The sequence below is a fragment of the Apis florea genome, unplaced genomic scaffold, assembly GCF_048593485.1.
Source record: "Apis florea isolate Af1SG1 unplaced genomic scaffold, ASM4859348v1 contig_3367_pilon, whole genome shotgun sequence".
Classification (NCBI taxonomy): domain Eukaryota; kingdom Metazoa; phylum Arthropoda; class Insecta; order Hymenoptera; family Apidae; genus Apis; species Apis florea.
The window spans coordinates 898,193-916,696 of record NW_028256746.1 but is presented as its reverse complement, the minus strand read 5'-3'; the positions used below and the strand labels follow the sequence as shown (position 1 = coordinate 916,696).

The following is an 18,504-nucleotide window of genomic DNA, read 5'->3' as shown; positions in this document are numbered from 1 at the left end:
GTTTGGAATTTCGTGTCGTGCGACGAACGCTAACATCTCCTCTGCTACGTCATATGTACTTACATGAATTTCTTTAATCACTTATCCCCAAGTGACCTCGCTTCATGCTTAATTGAGAAATTTTTTATTTCGAAGATAGAATTATTTCGACTGTTCGTCTAATTGCATGATTCTTATGATAATTTGTTCGTAAATCGATTACCTGTTATAAAAACTTTTAACCTGTTAAAAATTTATTTATATATCGTACGCGTGCAATATCGTATCTCATTCGATATATTTTGTATTCGCAACAAGAATTATCGCAAGCCAATCATTGTACGATTGAACAGTTTATTGAAAGTAATCGTAATTGGATGGAATTAATTTTACAACACTTTTAGATATAAGAAATTTATACCATATTTTCTCTAATTTCAGTATGTATTTGAAGAGATAAGAGGGCCTAACGATACATATTCGAGATGAGGGAATACTAATGAAAAAGACTTATAAACCCTATCAAGATCCTGCATAAGAATCTTTCATCAGCAGTAAATATTTTTCGATTCTAGTTAAACATAACACAGTATGAAATTTTTACGGAATTACTTTCATCGCAGCGAATATTCTTTTTTTTTTTTTTTTTTTTTATCATTTCGTTACTCGAAAAAGTTTTCTTTCGATATAATTCTTCTCGTATAATTCTGTAAATAAAATTTACACTCGAAACTATTTACATTTAATAATATTAACAATTTCTTGGTTGCAAACTTGCAAGCATGTTTTGTACGCAAGAAATTTGTTTCACGATCGCAAGTCGCGAAAGAATCGGAAGCAACGAATCGATTCTACAAATATAAAGTAAAATTAGCATTTTCTTCCATTGATACGGTATTTTTTTATAGATGGTACAATTGATCGATAAATTGCTGCAAAAGAGCATTTTAGCTTATTAATATTTGCATTTGAAAATCGTCACTCTTATGAATTACTTTCAATATACTGTTGCTCGACGCAACATCGCGGGATTACGTATCCACGAGCGCTCGAATTCGCCATCATCTTTGCTTGATGCTTAACGTGTTGCACGTTGATGTTTCTTGGAATATAAAAGGCTGAAGTACACGCTTATTCGGCTTTGTTTATCTCTAAAATCGAGTATCTCGCTGAATCTTTTCGATTTTTTAAAAGAAAAAGAAATAATAGAAATAATACAACGAATAATCGTTTCAACAATTCAAAAAAAAAAATCAATGGAATAACGTCAATATTTTATTTTATTTGCATTCCCTAATTACAAACGATTGGTGGAACACGGAACGTTACGAGTCGAAAAATTCATAAATCGACACAATCATTAACGATACATTCGAACAAGATTGACTCGTCATTGGTCATTGAACAGAAGAGATACTCGAAATCATTGGAAGGATTATTTTTATTTACATATTTCGATTCGCAGGCACAGTGATCGCTACCACTATCATCGCACGGCCTGGCTTATCCTTACTTTCAAATATCACTTTGCATCAAGGAAACTGCATCTACGACCTGGCTCAACCTCGAATTCAACCAGAAAAATGTCGCCGGGGAACGTATCCGTATCATCGTTATGCGTATGAAATTGCGCACGAATGGAAGAAACGGAAGAAAGCAAAAAAAAAAAAAAAAAAAAAAAAAAAGAAAACAAGCGAGAGAGCGAACGAAAATCTCTACGTATGGGGGGAGGGAGGGTATCGTCGTTAATAATATTCCCATTGGAATAATTGGAATTGTTCCGAAATCTATCGATAGTCCAAAATAATAATCAATTCCCACGAGGGGAGTAGTCGATTGATCGAACTGATCGCAATTGAAAACGAATCCGTTTTTTTACACCACACTGATGAAAAAAAAAAAAAAGATAAACAAAAACAAAAGCAACACGATATATATACATATATATATATATATTTCCAATGGATTGCTCACACTTTTACAATATTGAAAGTAATTGAGGTTGAGTCACGGTAAAGGTAGATTCAGATCGACCATCGTGTGTTGGAATGTTGGAACGATGCGTGTGTGTGTGTGTGTGCGAGAGAGAGAGAGAGAGAGAGAGAGAGAGAGAGAGAGAGAGAGAAAGGGACGTTAAGATAGAGAGAGGAGTAAATAATGAAATGGCTTTTTTAGAATTATTATTATTATTATTATTATTATTATTATTATTATTGTTATTAATCGAGGGAAGAATCGAAAGAGCGAGAGGGTGAGCGTGGGAGCGCGAATGCGTGTGCGAGGAGGGAGGGAAAGGGAGCGTGAAAGGGAGAAAGTTTGTCGAGAGATATTTTCTATTTCTATTTTTTTTTTTCTTGAAATTCGGACCAAGACTTAACCAGCGTTTGTGTGTTCAAATGGTAAAGTGTGTTCTTGGTTGCGGTCCAGCTAGCGGATGAGGACTGGCTGACGCCTAGCCTTCTAGTGTGATGGTAAGCAAGCACACCCCACCAACAGGAACAACTTCTACAGCAACAACAGTTACCACCACCACCACCACCACCACCACCACCATTATCACCACCACTACTACTACTACCACCACAACTACCAACAACAACAACAACAAAATTTCCGTCACCATCGACGCCACCGCGACAGCAAAAGCGACAAAAATCATGCCGCTTCCGGCTTGATTCCGGACATGAAAAACATAAAGCAGAGCAGGGCAGAAATGATTGCCAGAAAATCGTAGCGTAAATCGACCCATTTATTCGACAACAAACAAAAGTAAATGAGCGAAGGGGATGAATTCTTATCCATACGAAAAAAAAAAATAAATAAATAAATAAATAAACGAATAAAAACATTTCTTAAAGTGTATATATCTATATATATATATACACACACACACACACATATACACGCACACATACATACAAACACACACATATATATGTATATATATATATATACACGTATAAGTGAGAAGAAAGAAAAATGGAAAAGATAATAGGGGAGATAAGAGAACAATACTTGCAGAGGTTCCCCGTCAAATTTTCACGTCCAATATATAATATAATAACCGGCAATCTCAACGCGGGGGGAGGGGGGAGGGAGGGGGGGAGGGGGAAAGAAGAAAAAAAAAAAAGAAAGGGTTTAATTGGTGAACAAATCGGAGGTATCCCTCTCGTCCAGTTTGTAGGGTAATGTGTAGTGTCTCTCTCGGCTTGAATTAATAGATAGCGTTGCCGTCACGGTAGTGTCAAAAGCTTCGGTATAATGAAACACGAATTCCGGGATACGCGGACCACCATGTGATCATCAAAGACAGTTTGTAGGGTAAACAGCGAATATTTTGTGTGTTGCCGTATGTCCACAAAGGATACACGATTACAGAAGAGGCGAGCGAACGAGAGAAGTTGACGCATGTTGAACAACCTCGTGATTTCCACTTTCCGCCATTTAATCGACGCTAAACTCCTTTATCTCGAGAGAAAGAGAGAGCGAGCGAGCGAATACGAGAGAAAGAGAGAGAGAGAGAGAGATGAACGTGCGTGTGTGCGAGTGAGCGCGCAAGAGAAAAAGAGAGAATGGGAGTGAGAGGAAGGAAGGAAGGAAGGAAGAGAGAGTGAAAACGCAGACAGGACGCCGCCATTTATTGACCCGTAACCCGGATTCATTATTTTTGTAGTTTTGGGCTTTAACAAATTAATAAATCGAAAAACGAACAATATGCGAAAAGAGACGCGTCCGCGAAACGCATTACTCGGAATCGCGAATCGGCGACCGACAAGTAATCGTGGTGTAATATAACAAAAAATATATTAAAGGGAGGAGATCGAATGAGTAAAGTATACACACACACATTACACATACATACACACACACTCGTGAAGATTATACGATATGAGGTGAAAAGTAAATAAAAAACAAACAGGAAAAAAAAAAGTTATTATATAAACGAAATTCAAACAATTAGCTAGTTAGGTAGGTATGTTATAATAAAAAGTTACTCGAGGACGATTCGAAATTCGGCGGCAATGCGGAAACAGACCTTGAGAGGAAAAAATATATTATATAAAATAATAATAATAATAATAATAATAAAATAATAATATAATAATAATAATAATAATAATAATAAAATAATAAAATAATAATAATAATAATAATTCGACGACTCCGCTGTTCCTGAGTGAACTAATTAAAACATAACACACCTTCGTACAACCCATACTCGACTATCGCGAACCACGGAACTGAAAGATCCACGTGTCTTAAAATCCATTTTTCCGCCAACTGCGAGGACTTCTTATCTTCGGTTTATTATATTTATTATCAGACTCGAGGCCAAAAAGACAAATCATAAGCGAAGTCTTCGCAGGCTAGTCGAAGAGCCGTTTTTATTAATCGACTTTGATCCCTTTGACGCGGCACTTCTTAGACAGTTGGATATTTTTATAAAGAGAGAAAAAAAGAAAAAAAAAAGAGAGATCAGCCGTATGCGAGGGGTGTCGACCGATGCTGTTCGAGTCGCGGTGTTCGAAAAGATTAAGAAAAAAAGGAGAAGGGAGGGGAGGGAGAAAAAAAGAAGGAAGAAAAAAGAGAACAAAGAAGGGGGAAGGAGGAAGGGAAGGAATGAAACGGGGATCGAAATAGCGAGATCGAAACAGCGATCGATCGACTCCAATCAATCGTGTCTGGTCTTTACCCGTGGTTTTTAACTTAATACCTTAGATTTTTATATAATACCAATAGAACCAAAGGGGAAAATCTCGACTTTAAGACGCTTAAGCAATAAATCATTAAGCTTAGGAAATGAGAAGAAACAAAATCGTATTATCCCTGCGTCTCTCTCTCTCTCTCTCTCTCTCTCTCTACTGTAAACTCGCTCTCAGCTTTTCCAGCTTTGTAAGCCACGAATTCGTAACAACGAATGGTATATACATATATATATATATATATAGATTGGAGAGAAGGGACACGCGATGTGAGTTTTAAGGAATCAAAAAAAAAAAAAAAGAAAAGAAAAGAAAGAAAGAAAGAAAGAAAAAATCGAGATAAAAAAAATGGTCTGTCCGATGTCCCGAATTTCGACTTGGCCGATCTAATGAAGCAAAATGAATTAAAGAAATAATAATAATAATAATAATAATAATAATATTAATAATATTAATAATAATATTAATAATAATATTAATAATAATAATAATAATAACGAAATCGAAACAAGCAAACGGTGAGTAAGCGTGCATGGATACGCTGGTACGCGTACAAACGAGAGAATGTTGAGATATAAAAGAGAGTGTGCGAAAAAAACGGAGAGCCTGCGAATAATGAAGAATTAATTAAGCACAAGCGAGAGGCGAGAGCAAACGAAAAAAAAAAAAAAAAAAAGAATTAAAAACAATTCGTAGATAGACACATTGCACAAAACAGCACGAAAGTTAGATTAGAGGATCCGTCGAGTTCCTTCCTCGCGAATGCGTATCCCTGTCCTCCGATTCAAAATCTTTCGAAGGTTGTCTCTCTCTGTGTATAATTCCGTCGTATCCAGGGGGGGGAGGAGGGGGAAGGGAGACAGGAAAAGAAAAAAAAAAGAAAAAGAAAAAAAAAAAAAAAGAAGAGAAACACAATTCCTTTTAACCCTTTAAACCGTTGCCGGTAGTTGGAGGAACGGATAGAAGAAGAAAAAACGAGAGAGAGGAAAGATCGTTAGAGGGGAGTACAGATTAAGGATTAAGAAAAAATGAACGCGAAGATCGACGACGGTTTAACAAGTATAACGAGGTACGAAGTAATCCCATCTGATTTGCCTATCTATGATCCACCGTGCTTTAGACCTTCGTAACCATCCCTCCTCCTCCTCCTCCTCCTCGTCTATTCTTACTCCATGCTTCGTCTCTTTCGGTTTTAAGCACGATCCGACGCTTCGTGCACCCCCGCTACTTCCTCTGTTTCGTCGTTCGAAATCGCCCTTTGATAGCCGCCCACTCTCTCTCTCTCTCTCTCTCTCTCTCTCTCTCTCTCTCTCTCTCTCTCTCTCTGTCTCCCGGTATTTGTACGGTGTTTTTTTCAATAATAAAAGTGTCTCATCATAGGAGAGCGCGTGGTCGGGTGCAAAATCCACGGGAGCGAGTGTCCCCGTTGCGACGAAACCCATAGGATTTAGACGAGTGAACCGAATAGAGCTGATAGAGAGACGGGGGAAATAGAGAGAGGGGGACGAGTGTGAAAAAAGGATGAACGATAAAGGGGGATGGGCGAGGTGAAAAACGGGCAGAGGGAGGAAACGTGAGAGGAGGGAGGAGAGAGACGGACGACTTTGTTATTAATCAAAAGATAGACGGATCGTGCTTTAAACGAATCAAAAGCGTTTCGACAACGTTTTCGAATCAAAAAAAGAAAAAAAAAAAAAAAAAAAGAAAAAAGGAAAAAAAAGAGAAAAGGGAAAAGAGGGGGGAAAGGGGGGAGGGGAAAAAAAGAAGAAGGAGAAGAGAAAAAACGCGATGATCAAAGAACGATACAGAGGAGGGGGAGGGGGGAGGGGGGGGAAGGCGGACGTTTGCGAGACGTTGAAGAGAACATTATTGCGAGTGCATAGAATACGAGAGAATCGACGAAATCAAACCCGCTTGGGATAAACGTAGCGTTTAGGAACTTATCAGTAAATTTAAAAATAATAATTTCCCGAAAAAACGATTCGATTACCCGTAGTACGTGGATATGGATATAAAAGGTGTGCCTTCAGTCCATCTCGCGGACCACAAATATTTCGTGCCATTAATTCCTCGTAAACTAAATATTGCTCTATTCGGCGAGAAGAAAACGAAGCAAACGTTTCTATGCCTGAAACATAAAGCGTAAGTTATTAGAAATCTGACAGGTACGCGATAATTCGATAATCTTCTTAGTGTCTTCCCTGAAGTACGAAAAAAAACGAAAAAAAAAAACGGAAAAAAAAAAAAAAAAAAAAAAAAAGAAAAGAGAAGAAAAAAAAAAGGCTATCTCGACGATGAAAACTTGGAAAGTTTTTGGCCGTGGTTGAGATATTTGTTGAAATTTAATCGCGATTTAGGAGAAATGTTGATTTTGCGTGTTTGAAACACCTGTTAATAAAAATTGTTTCGCTCGTTGATCCGTGTATTTTTTATTCTAACGTTTTATTTTACAAACGATAAATCATTTATCGCTCGATATTGTTGATATTTCTAGCGGTTAATTAAAATATTTATAGCGTCGATACAGACACGAGACGAATATCGGTGCAATATTCTTTCATTCGTAATTCTGGTTCAGTTGTGTCGATATTTTAACACGAGAGCAAATATTGTATTGCAAAAATTGAATCAAAAAGTTTGTACAACGAAGAGGAGAGATTTTTCTTTTTTTTTTTTTTATCGTAAAAAAACCTAAAAACATAAGAATTGTGGCCCAAGATTTAAAAGAAACCAACATCAAAAACATATTTCGCTCTATTGCCCGTCAATTGTTTTATAATAATAACATATAAACACGAGAGACGTCATTTGTAGAAAAGGAAGCGAAGAAGAAGAAGAAAAAAAAAAAAGAAATTACACGAGAATACAACGAAGTAACGCAAAATTCGATCGCTCAATCGAAATCGTGTATTGAACGTTAATTAAACGATTGGCTCTATTCGAGTTTAACGAGTTCCATTTCTCGACACAAACTAATAGAATAAAATAAAATGCGCAGCCTAAAAGGACACGGTACCGATCGCGAGGAAGAAACGAAAGAATTATAAATAAATATATATATATATAACATACATATAAATACAAGAAAAATATATATTATATATATATATAAAAAAAAATACCAAATACGCGCAACGGCGACGAAAGCTGTTATTTTGAAATTCGTCGTGAAGCGAGAATGAAAGCGTTGTGCGTGAGATTAACGAAAGAGAAAAAAAAAAGAAGGGGGGGGGGAGGGGAAGAAAAAGAAAAAAAGAATAATAGCTTTTAAGTGAGAGGCGAGAAAACAGTAAGAGCGTAAGAAGCAAAAGAAAGAAGGAAAAAAAAAAAAAACAAAATATCGTGTACATTATTAGTTAGGCGAAACAAAGGCGAGAGAGAAAAAAATAATAATATAGGGTTATTTTTCTGAAAGGTGGAACGAGCGAGAGAAAAAAAAAGGAGGGGGGAGGGAGAATGGCAGGTAAGAGTTCGAATGTACGAATGACGTGGTAAATTGTAGCGCGAATCTGAAGGGGGTGGGGTGGGGGATATCTCGAGGTGTCGTATTGAAAGAAAGTCGATTAAAGGGGGGGAGGGTGGGGGGAGGGGAAGGAGAAAATCAAATCATACGTCTGGTACACTCTGCTCTTACGTCGTTCGGCCGTATAATCACTCCCCTTGCCAGAAAGTTCACTTCTCGACTCGATTCCACTTTCAACGGGGAAGAAAAGAGAGTGATCCCCTCCCCCTACTCTTTTAAAGAATTACGGGGAGGGATCCTCGTCCTGTAAAAAGTATTTGAAGAATGGCGTCTTAAGCATTAAGGCGTGTATAGAACTTACCGATAGTCTCGAGTACGTTGTCTAGGTAATAATAAAAGCGAAGCGAAGCTAGCCAAGTGAAAAGAGAAAAAAATTGTGAGGGAAAAAAAAAAGAGGGGGGAAGAAGGAGAAACGGCGCAAGCATCAAAGGGAAAAACCAAAAAATTGTAGTATAAAGTGATAAGTAGATAATTAATGTAATCTAATTTAGTAGAGTCGAGTACCACGGAGTTTTGGAAAGTAAGTAACGAAGTAACAAAGCGAGAGTGGGATCGAGGTAAGAAAGAGGAAAACGTGTAAAAAAAATTTAGGTAAAGAAAAAAAAAACCGAGAGAATGACGATGACGAAAGAGCGAAAGAGTGAAAGGAAAAGAGTGATTGAGAAAGAGAGAGAGAAAGAGAGAGAGAGAATGTGTCGATACGTGTAATGGAAAATGGCAAAATCCATTTATTATGGTACCTAAGTCATGCGAGTAATCGCGTCCCCCCCAAAAAAAAAAAAAAATGGAATACAAAATGACACGCGTACACCGACATCTATACTTTCACGTAAACGCACGCACGCACAAAACATACATGTACACGTATGTAAATACACAAACTGCAAAAAAGAAGAAAAATTACACACATACTCTTCTACAGAACAGCGTATGTATAGAAAGAACGTAGCGGCGAGGAAAAGTTGAAAAAAAAAAAACGACAACTCTAGGCTTAGTAATCTAGTCTAGCTTGACGATCGCTAGATTAACGAGATAAGAAAAGGTTCATGAAAAAAAAATATATATTATATATATATATATTATATAATATATATATATATAATAAATAAACGAATAGCGCAATAACTATATCCGCAGATTCACCTCCAGCATTGTTACACATACACATACATACGAACACAATTCGTGAATACATACATACACACACACACACACACGAATACAAAAATACAAAAATGCATATATAATACGGAAATAAAGATACACGTATATAAGAAACAAGCTACGGCTGCTGCCTCCATCCTTCGTCCGTGATCTCGAGACGCAACTCTAGAATTTTCCGCAGCCCCTCGTAACGCGTCCGATATTTCGCAATTTTCGCCGTTTCAAGAATTTTTACCGTCGTGTCGTTTAAGCTTCAGCAAGCTGGCATACCAGCCGCCTAACCGTTATCGAATCACGACATTCTCGCGTTACCACGACCCAGTTCCCTCCTTTTTTTTCTTTTTTTTTTCTTTTTTTCCTCTCTCTCTCTCTCTCTCTCTTTTCCCTCTTTCTCTCTCAACCCACCTCTTCTTCTTCCATTCTCCTTTCACACTTACTGGCATCTTCGACTTTCTTTCATTACTACGTATCAACGTCTTTGTGACATTCCTTTTGTCCCCGGTCCCCTTTTCTTCTTCCTCGTTTTGTCTCCCGGTTTTCCTCGCGCTTTCCTTCCGTGCCGAACGACCGAAAATCGCTCTGCAAATGATTTTTCTACACACAGAAGGAGATAGATCCCCTCGCGAAGATTTAACCAAATATAGCCGACAATCATTCAAAGAAACATACATATTTAGAAAGTTGTACGTTGTTCCTTTTTCCATCGAGGAGACAAGTGGAGATAACAATTATTATAACCAACTGTTTCCCCCGGTATGCTTTTCATTCGCGACGTGGCACACGCGTATATATATATATATATATAACACGAACAAATGGACAGGGAGGATTATTCGGCATCGGCGGTGAAGGAAATAGGAAACGCCATCACGGATCGGTTTTGTCGAACGCACCCCTCCCTCCATCACCACACGTTTAATGTTCCGTCATCGAGTCATCGTGCACACATCCGCTTTTTAACAAATATACAACGAAACACTTTTAACGCGTCGGCACACGCGTTACATACGCATTTAAAGCACGTGTAAAACATATCACTGCGTTATTTATTAGCAAAGTCCGTGACTCCTCGTAGAGAAAATCGTAGGGAGGTTTAGCAACACGCGTAACGTGTCGTTAAATAGAATCCAATGAACGTATAAGTTACAGTGTCGAGACCGCGGTTAAAGCGGTTTTCTACGAAACAAATGAAAAGAGAATCAAAGTTTGTACTGGTAGAAGAAGCGTTAGAAAAAAAAATCTAAACAAAATGGTTACCAATCTTTATTATTTTTTTTTCCGTAGATATATATATATATATATTCGAAATCTCGAAAAAAAATTGTTAATCGGTAATCGCGAATTTACGAATTTTCTTGTAAAAAAAAAAAAAAAAAAGAAGAAGAATTCTTCGTTTTTCCTTTCTTTTCTTTCTTTTTTTTAGACGCTTCATCGAACTAGAAAAACTACTACTACTACTACTACTACTTCTCTTCATTTTTTAAAAAATTTTTCCATTCTATTTATCATCGTTGAGATAACATAGAGGAGGAAGGATTATTTTACGTAGAGATTTTATTTTACACAATTCGTCGACCGTTCCTTCGACCATACGCAGACGCACAGGCTGCGTATACCTATCTTACCGTCCTATATAAAAAAAAAAAAAAAAAAAGAATAACATTGTTTAAGAGTAGTTACATTTATTTAGAAATGTTACTCTGAGATATGATACGGGCCAAACAACATCACGGCATACATATACATATACAATGAATGAACGACGATCCAACGTTGTACATATATTTAGAGTCGTTTCGCGTATGTAGCCAAGAGTCTAGAGGGATACGAAATTGTAGGAAATTATAGATAACCAAGATTTAGATAAATTGTACGTTTAGCCACAGCTATTTCCATATAGCACCCACCCCTCCCCCAACACACCGAGTATTTATCTGTTCTTCGTGTATAAAGAAGATTTCGCGTTTGTACAAATGAAGAAGAAGAAGAAGAAGAAGAAGAAGAAAATTAAATAAATAATCGACGAACAAAATTATATATATATATATTTAACCGTTTGCGCTTGTTTAATGTTGTACAAATGATAACGCGCCGGTTTCTACGGAAACGTAGAAGTTCCCCGTTCCGCTAGATCGGACGATTGAACCTCGTCCTATAATTGTTAATCGCGACGTTCTGTGTCTTCTAGGTCGAGCAAAGAAGCGCCAATACTTTAGCGAAGAATCCCTGCTTTTATCATTGATGTAGGATTTGGCTTTCTTTTTCGTTCGAATTCGAATAACGCGAGCAAAGAGAGAGCGGTACAAACGCAGGAAAAAAAAAAAATAATTCGAAAGTTTCGAAGGAAGAGAAAGAAAGAAGAACGGGCGGCATGCACGGTTTTCTTTATCCACGTAGAAAAGTAAACGAAGCGAATGAAAGTCTAGTTTGAATCTTTGCAAAGAGAAAAAGAAAAAAGAAAAAAGGGAAAAGTCGTCATTGCTTGAACGCAATCATCATCTGTAATTCTCGTGAATCAGGGAAACTAGCATAAGGGTAGGAAGGCAGCAGTCAAGCCATTCGAGAATACCGGAGAACCGTGAAAACAGTTCGGCACAGTTTAACACAAGAATGTTTAACGGGGAATAAAAAAGAAAAATTTGTAAAAGATGAATATGCACACAGCGGAGGAAAGCAAAAAGAAAAAAAAAAAATAAAATAAAATAGGAGCCGTAAGCGTAGTCACCGAGCATACCTTAAAAAAAAAAAAAAAAAATAACATATGTATATGATCATATAAATATATATATATATTAAAAAAAAAAAAAAAAAAAAAAAGACTACAAGAAACCAACACGCGCATCTATATGTGTATACATACATACGTCTCTACATATGTATATGTATATATACACACACGTATAACACAAGAATATGTATATTATATATACATACCAGATATAAATGTGTAAGAAGATAATATTAGCCGACAACTAGAGATTATATCGAGTATAAGCTTAGAAAATGGAGAACAAGAGAAGCGGGCGGAAGTGGGGTGCGCGTCATCCGTTAAACGCGTCACTCCCCGCGATATACTGTGTTAAATACCCCTTAGCCGTAAGAGAAAAAAAAAAAAAAAAAAAACTTCGAACGATTGTACCCGTATCTCGTGGAAAAGATAGACACGAGAAAAAAATGTTGTGGCTAGCCTGCCGGACCCCCTGAGCCCCTCAAAATATGAATTAAAAAAAGGAAAGAAAAGAAAAAAAAAAAAACGTTCGTTGTGCGAAGAATGAAAGAAACGAAATTAAAAGAGCGAAAGAAAAACAAAAAAGAAATAAGAGAGAAATAAGAGAGTGTGTGTTTGCATCGTCGGTTGACGAGTAAATGAACGAGAGAGAGAGAGAGAGAGAGAGAGAAAGAGAGCACGTGTGTATGCGCAGAGCATGTGTGCGTGTGTGTGTGTGTGTGTATGCGAGAAAGAAAGAAAGAAAGAAAGAAAGAAAGAAAGAAATTCAATGCGTCTCGATGCGAAAGAGAAAGAGAAATTCTTTCTGAAGGGAGAAAAGTTGTTTAATAATAACGATAATTACGATCACGTCCGATTCATACAGAGATTACGACGTTCCTTCATTGTTTCGTAGTTTTTCGTACGATCCGACGTGCGCGTCATACGGGGTCCATATAATTGTAAATCATGGACCCCTTCCCACTCCCTTCCCCTTCAACCCCCTCCCCCTCCCTCCATCCCCCCTCCCCCGGCGCGGTATGCGGCATATCACTTACGACCGTACGCTAAGGAGTAAGGTGCCTTTTTTTCACTTCATCGTGTGTATGTATTTTGGGGTTAAAAAAAAAAAAAAAAAAAACAAATGAAGAAAACCAAAAAAACGAAAAAAAAAAGAAAAAAAAAATATATATAGATATATATATATATATATATATATACGCGAGGAAACAAATGGGGGAAAAAGAAAAATCGAAAACGCATAAGAATTTTTACGGATTATCACGCGTAAAGATAAAAAAAAAAAAAAAAAAAAAAAAAAAAAAAAAAAAACGGCAGGACGGAGCTCAAGGGAAGGGGCATCGGTGTGTTGTGACATCCATCCATCGTGCGTCGTCCGACACAGTTTTCAAACGTCGCCCAAGAAAAAAAAAAAGAAAAAATCTTTTTCCTAACGCGAAGCGTTAGAAACGGCGTTTGAACAAATTATGTTAAAACGAGAATTTTCGAGATGTATTTCCGCGAATTCGGTGAACGGCCCGCGGGGTCCCATGGCAGCCTCGTTGCATATACTTTAGGCTTAGGAGATGTATGCAGTCGCTGGACGCAAACTCGAGGAGCAACAGCCGGGCAAAAAAAAAAAAAAAAAAAAAAAAAAAAAGAACCCTTGTACAATGTACGTGTAATTTGTAACGACGCGACAGAGATGATACGCGATAAAATTGTATCAGGTGCGCGTGCGCACACACGGATCACATACACACACAAACACGCGGATACACGCGCATATATATATATATACACACGCATACACATACATACACACATATATGTATATGTATATGTATAAAACAATGAAAAGTGCATATACACGTAAAACATAGGAATGAATAATACAAACGTACACTTTATACACGAATCACAGGTGACATTTATCTGAAAAAAAAAAAAAAGAGGGAAAAAAATAGATGCACATGTGCACGTGCGCATAGAGGAAAAAAAAAAAAAAAGATGAGAAGAAGAAGGGGACAGATACCTCCAAAAGACAATTTTACACAGGATGTAACAATGGAAACGCGAGACGCCCTGGGACGTGCGTGAAAAAAAAAAAACGTGTATGATATTATGTATACATAATATAGCATATAAAGTATATTATAAATAATGATGAATATAAATAAAAAATATATATATAAATACTATGAAGAAGTAAACAAAAGTATAAATATGAAGGAAGTATATAAACGAGAATATAGGATAAAACACGCTTAGGCTTAAGAGTATAAGATATTATTATGATGATGTATGGTTGGTTTATAATGTAAAATATATTATAGAAAATGTATTCTGTTATCTTTATTCCCAATCCATTTTAGAATAAAGCATATCGTTTCAACAACTCGTTTCGTATTTTCTTTTTTTCTTATTGATTTATTGAAATAAATTTTATTATCGCGTACAAAACAGCCGTAAAAAATTAATATTTTCCAAATGGTACGTATTTCGTTCCACTTAACTTGTCAACTCTATATGTATAATTATATATAATTATCTCGAGTAAAAAAATTTTAGAATATCTTAATCTTTCTCCATTATTTTGCTAAGAAGAATTTATTCTCCTTATTTACTTTTATATGAACTTTCGTAATCAAGATTTCTTCAATGACCGTGAACACGTAATAATATATTGCTGATAGATATGAATCTATAATAGATATGGCAGGTTTATTTGGACACCAAAAGTATTGTAGATCAGATTATGTGAACGACACGAACAAGTAGAACGACTAGAAGATTAACGATACAACCAAAGCATAAGTTTTGTCTGACGTTATCAAGCATATCATCCTAGAGAATGGTATGCATAGTTTACGATTTTTCTTCTACGTATCACGGCAATTGAGATCTCCTTCAACAAGTCGTTAACGATTGTTAATAATAAAAAATTATATTCATGTAAAAAAAAAAAACGAAATTAATTAAAATGTAAAATACTATTTGTTATTTGTAATAAAAATGTAAATTTCTATATATATGTTCATAATTTCATGCAAAATAATTGAAATTAATACTTGCAATTAAATGTTACAGAGATATAATTAAATTTTCATGTATCTATGTATATAATTTTAAAATAAAAGATTAATTATTCGCGACAGAAAAACGCAACAAATTAGCAATTAGTATTATAGCATAGCAACATTTGCAGCATAATTCTAATAAAATTCATAAATTTAAATATAATACTTTATATTTATACAGACACTAATAAAATATATTTAATTAATTTTTGCGACAAAAATTAAAACATGGAACAAATCGAGTATATATACGAGAATATTTCCGTTTCATCGCAGTTTAAGTCTAAATGCTTAATTAAATCAAGTACGTCGTGTGATCGTCGTGCAACAATGTGCATCACGTGCGAGGAGGTAAGTTGATTAAAAATAAATCGTCTTTTTGCCGTTATAATTCTATTTATACATTTGAAGGGGACTTGAACTGAACTATAGTTGCCTACCTTTCACCGGAGTAACGACATTTCGAAACAGAAATGACGCGCCGTTGAATTCGGATCGCGGATGAAGAAACACAGGCGTAATTAGTGTTGCCAGCATCATCGCAAAATTGAAAACGAATGGACAAACCGGTCGCAGTGATAGGAGAATAGTGCCAAGAGACGGGGAATATCCGCGTGAATCGACTGTCTCGGTGCTGTTGGCTAACTCATACTCGTCTGTTTGGCCGTGAACGTACAAAAGATCCTGTGTTTGGATACACAGTGGATAGATATAGGCACGTTTAATTGCGAGATAGGGGCGCGGTGTGTCAGTTATGTTAGCGAAATTGACGAACACACGAGAAAGTTTGAACTTTCTGTCCTTGCGCATACATACACTTCGGTTTAATTTGTAAAGTGTTGTTATTTTTAAACGTACGAACTTCGCGTGAAGAATATGTTTTGTAATTGATAGTGGAAAAAGGTTGGTATGTAACGCGATTATACCGAAAAAAAACTTTCCGTTAATTAATATTACGAAATTAAGATCTATCCTTGCATCAAAATTTATAACGTTCTAGAATGATTAAACGTAAGATGAGTATCGTGAGATGCTAGAGATTACATAAGCGTTACGACGAAACATTACGAAATCAAATTCTTTCGGCTCTAAACATCTTGCATCATTGCGCCAAAATTAAAAAAAAAAAAAAAAAAGAAAAGAAAAAGAAATCTCGAACGTAATTCTGAATCATTTAAAAAATCATGATTAACTTTCAAGTATACATCTGTATAAGAATACAATTCTCCAATTCGCTTTTATCTTTACAAGCGATGACATTTGTATTTAAAAGCGACTAAAACTTGTACAAGCTTTATACATAATGAGCGCGTTCTCGCAAATTGTTATATGGATGTATACTCATAGGGGAGACACCTATACAAATAAACATACAGGTTTGTATATATATGTATAATATATATATATCGAATACCCAACGGACGACAGAACGTACAAGAGAATAGCGTAGTATAAAGCATAAACTACAATTAGCGGTAATCCGCGTGACACGGGCATGGCACCCTTTGCGCATATTAAAGCATTAGCTACCGAGTCATACGAGCGAACCGTACATCATTTCAGGACGTGGCCACGTCTGCCACGGTAAAATCGTTAAATTTACGAAGAAACACGACTGGCTCGATACGTTGTGACTGAATTTTAGTAGAGGTCTAGATACGCGTCCCGGTATACGCGTGGACAGTGGACTGTCACCGGTGTATCGTGTCGCGTACGCTATGGAAATACGTATTATTTCGGGACCACTAGCGAAAAAAGTCGGTTATCGAGATAAATTACTGAATGAAATTCAATGAGAAAAGTTTTATATACACAACTGTGGAATGAAACAGTTAATTGGTAATTTTGGTTTCGATCTTGTTCAATGAAGAATTAACGACTTTGTATCGAAGATTTCGGATTATCGCATCGATCCCCAAGAAATTGAAGAAGAATAAGAGCAGATATTTTATTGTATTGATAAAATTGCCTGTATACGAAACTAATAAAACAATTGTAACGGATGATTATAAAAATCCCTTTAATTATTTTACATTTAGGAAAATATATTTTTAAGAAATTTTTAATTGGAATATTGCAATGCTTTCATCATAACATCTTAAGCACAGGACATTTTATAAATGATATCTGATTGATTGATTTCTATTGATCGCAAAAACCGACTAAAATTACCAATCCTCTTTATAGATTTCTAGTCAAGTAAGCTTTTCTAAGATTATTTAAAGAGCTTTAATCAACGTATTTTTCTGTGAAGTTGACTCGATTCCTTTTGAGTGTATTTGTCCACACTGCATCCAGAGTTTTTGTAAAATTTCCGTTCGATAGTAGTCTAAAACAACAGATACGAGTACTCCAATTTCTTCGTTTCAATTAACAGAAAAGTTTAGGACAACAGTTTCGAATGAAACAAATGTGGTCTTCTAGAATTGGCCTCATCGGTCACCAAGGAAGCGTGGAACTGCATAGTTCCCTCTACCATTTTCATTTGCGGTTGTCGGTCCAATGCTATTCCACTACTTTCCAAAGCTGTCTTCATCCCCTACCACCTTCATACATTTTGTTGAACAAGTTTATGCGAAACAATAAATCTTATTGAATTTGTCCTTGGCTTAACATGATTTACCATTAGATTTCTTTTATATATATAATAGTTCTTTTCTAAATTTTATTACTACGTTTTTCAATTAAAATTGTAGAACTTTTACATTAAACAATTTTCGTTTCTTAAGTCATGTATATGTAGAATGTTCTAGAAAAAATTGGTGTGCGCATTTTTTTTAACAACTTTTTTTAACAACTGATAATTTACGTTCATAAATATAAATATGATGCAAATATAATTATTAATTTCAACAGAATCAAAAATTTTTCAAAATCATCAAATTTATCCTAATTTGTGAATTTACATTGTTAGTTTTATATAAAGTTAGTGTCATAGAATTTTATATCTAAAATCATTATTAATGATTTTTAAGAATTTCTATCGTATTCTGCGGCAATAAATCTCCAATATTTAAAGAACTATTTTCAGAAGTTTGCGTGATTTACTTGTTTCAAAATATTCATAATTATTATAATAATTATTGTTATTATTAATTTAACGAACTGAATAAAATTCTATTTTTATTAATTATTACAAATATCGATGTTCTTTTTTTTAAATTAATTTTTTTTAAATAAATTAAACAAAAGCTAAATATTTATAATAGTTAAATTTTAGAAGAAAAAAATATTGTTAATGATCTGAAAAATCCTTTCTTTTATTTTTTTAAACAGGAAAGTGTATCGATATATGTATTAATAATTGTTAATAAATAATGTAATATATATATTTAATCAGCATCTACA

The 18,504-nt window shown here is 35.5% G+C and overlaps 1 protein-coding gene across 17 annotated transcripts in view; it reads left to right on the top strand.

The window, feature by feature from the left end:
- The window catches only part of LOC100872064 (nucleolysin TIAR), a 446,485-nt gene extending 432,011 nt beyond the window's left edge, over positions 1-14,474 (top strand). For 5 of the 17 annotated variants that reach the window (XM_086911790.1, XM_086911781.1, XM_086911789.1 and 2 more), the window contains one exon: positions 11,558-14,474. In XM_086911790.1, the coding sequence (XP_086767916.1) occupies positions 11,558-11,611 (54 nt within the window). In that variant the 3' untranslated portion in view covers positions 11,612-14,474. Of the gene's footprint in view, positions 1-420; positions 534-1,444; positions 2,816-11,557 lie in introns of those variants that run through there. The other 12 variants (XM_086911784.1, XM_086911782.1, XR_015293242.1 and 9 more) reach the window with 11 other exon arrangements.
- The last annotated feature ends 4,030 nt before the right edge of the window (positions 14,475-18,504 follow it).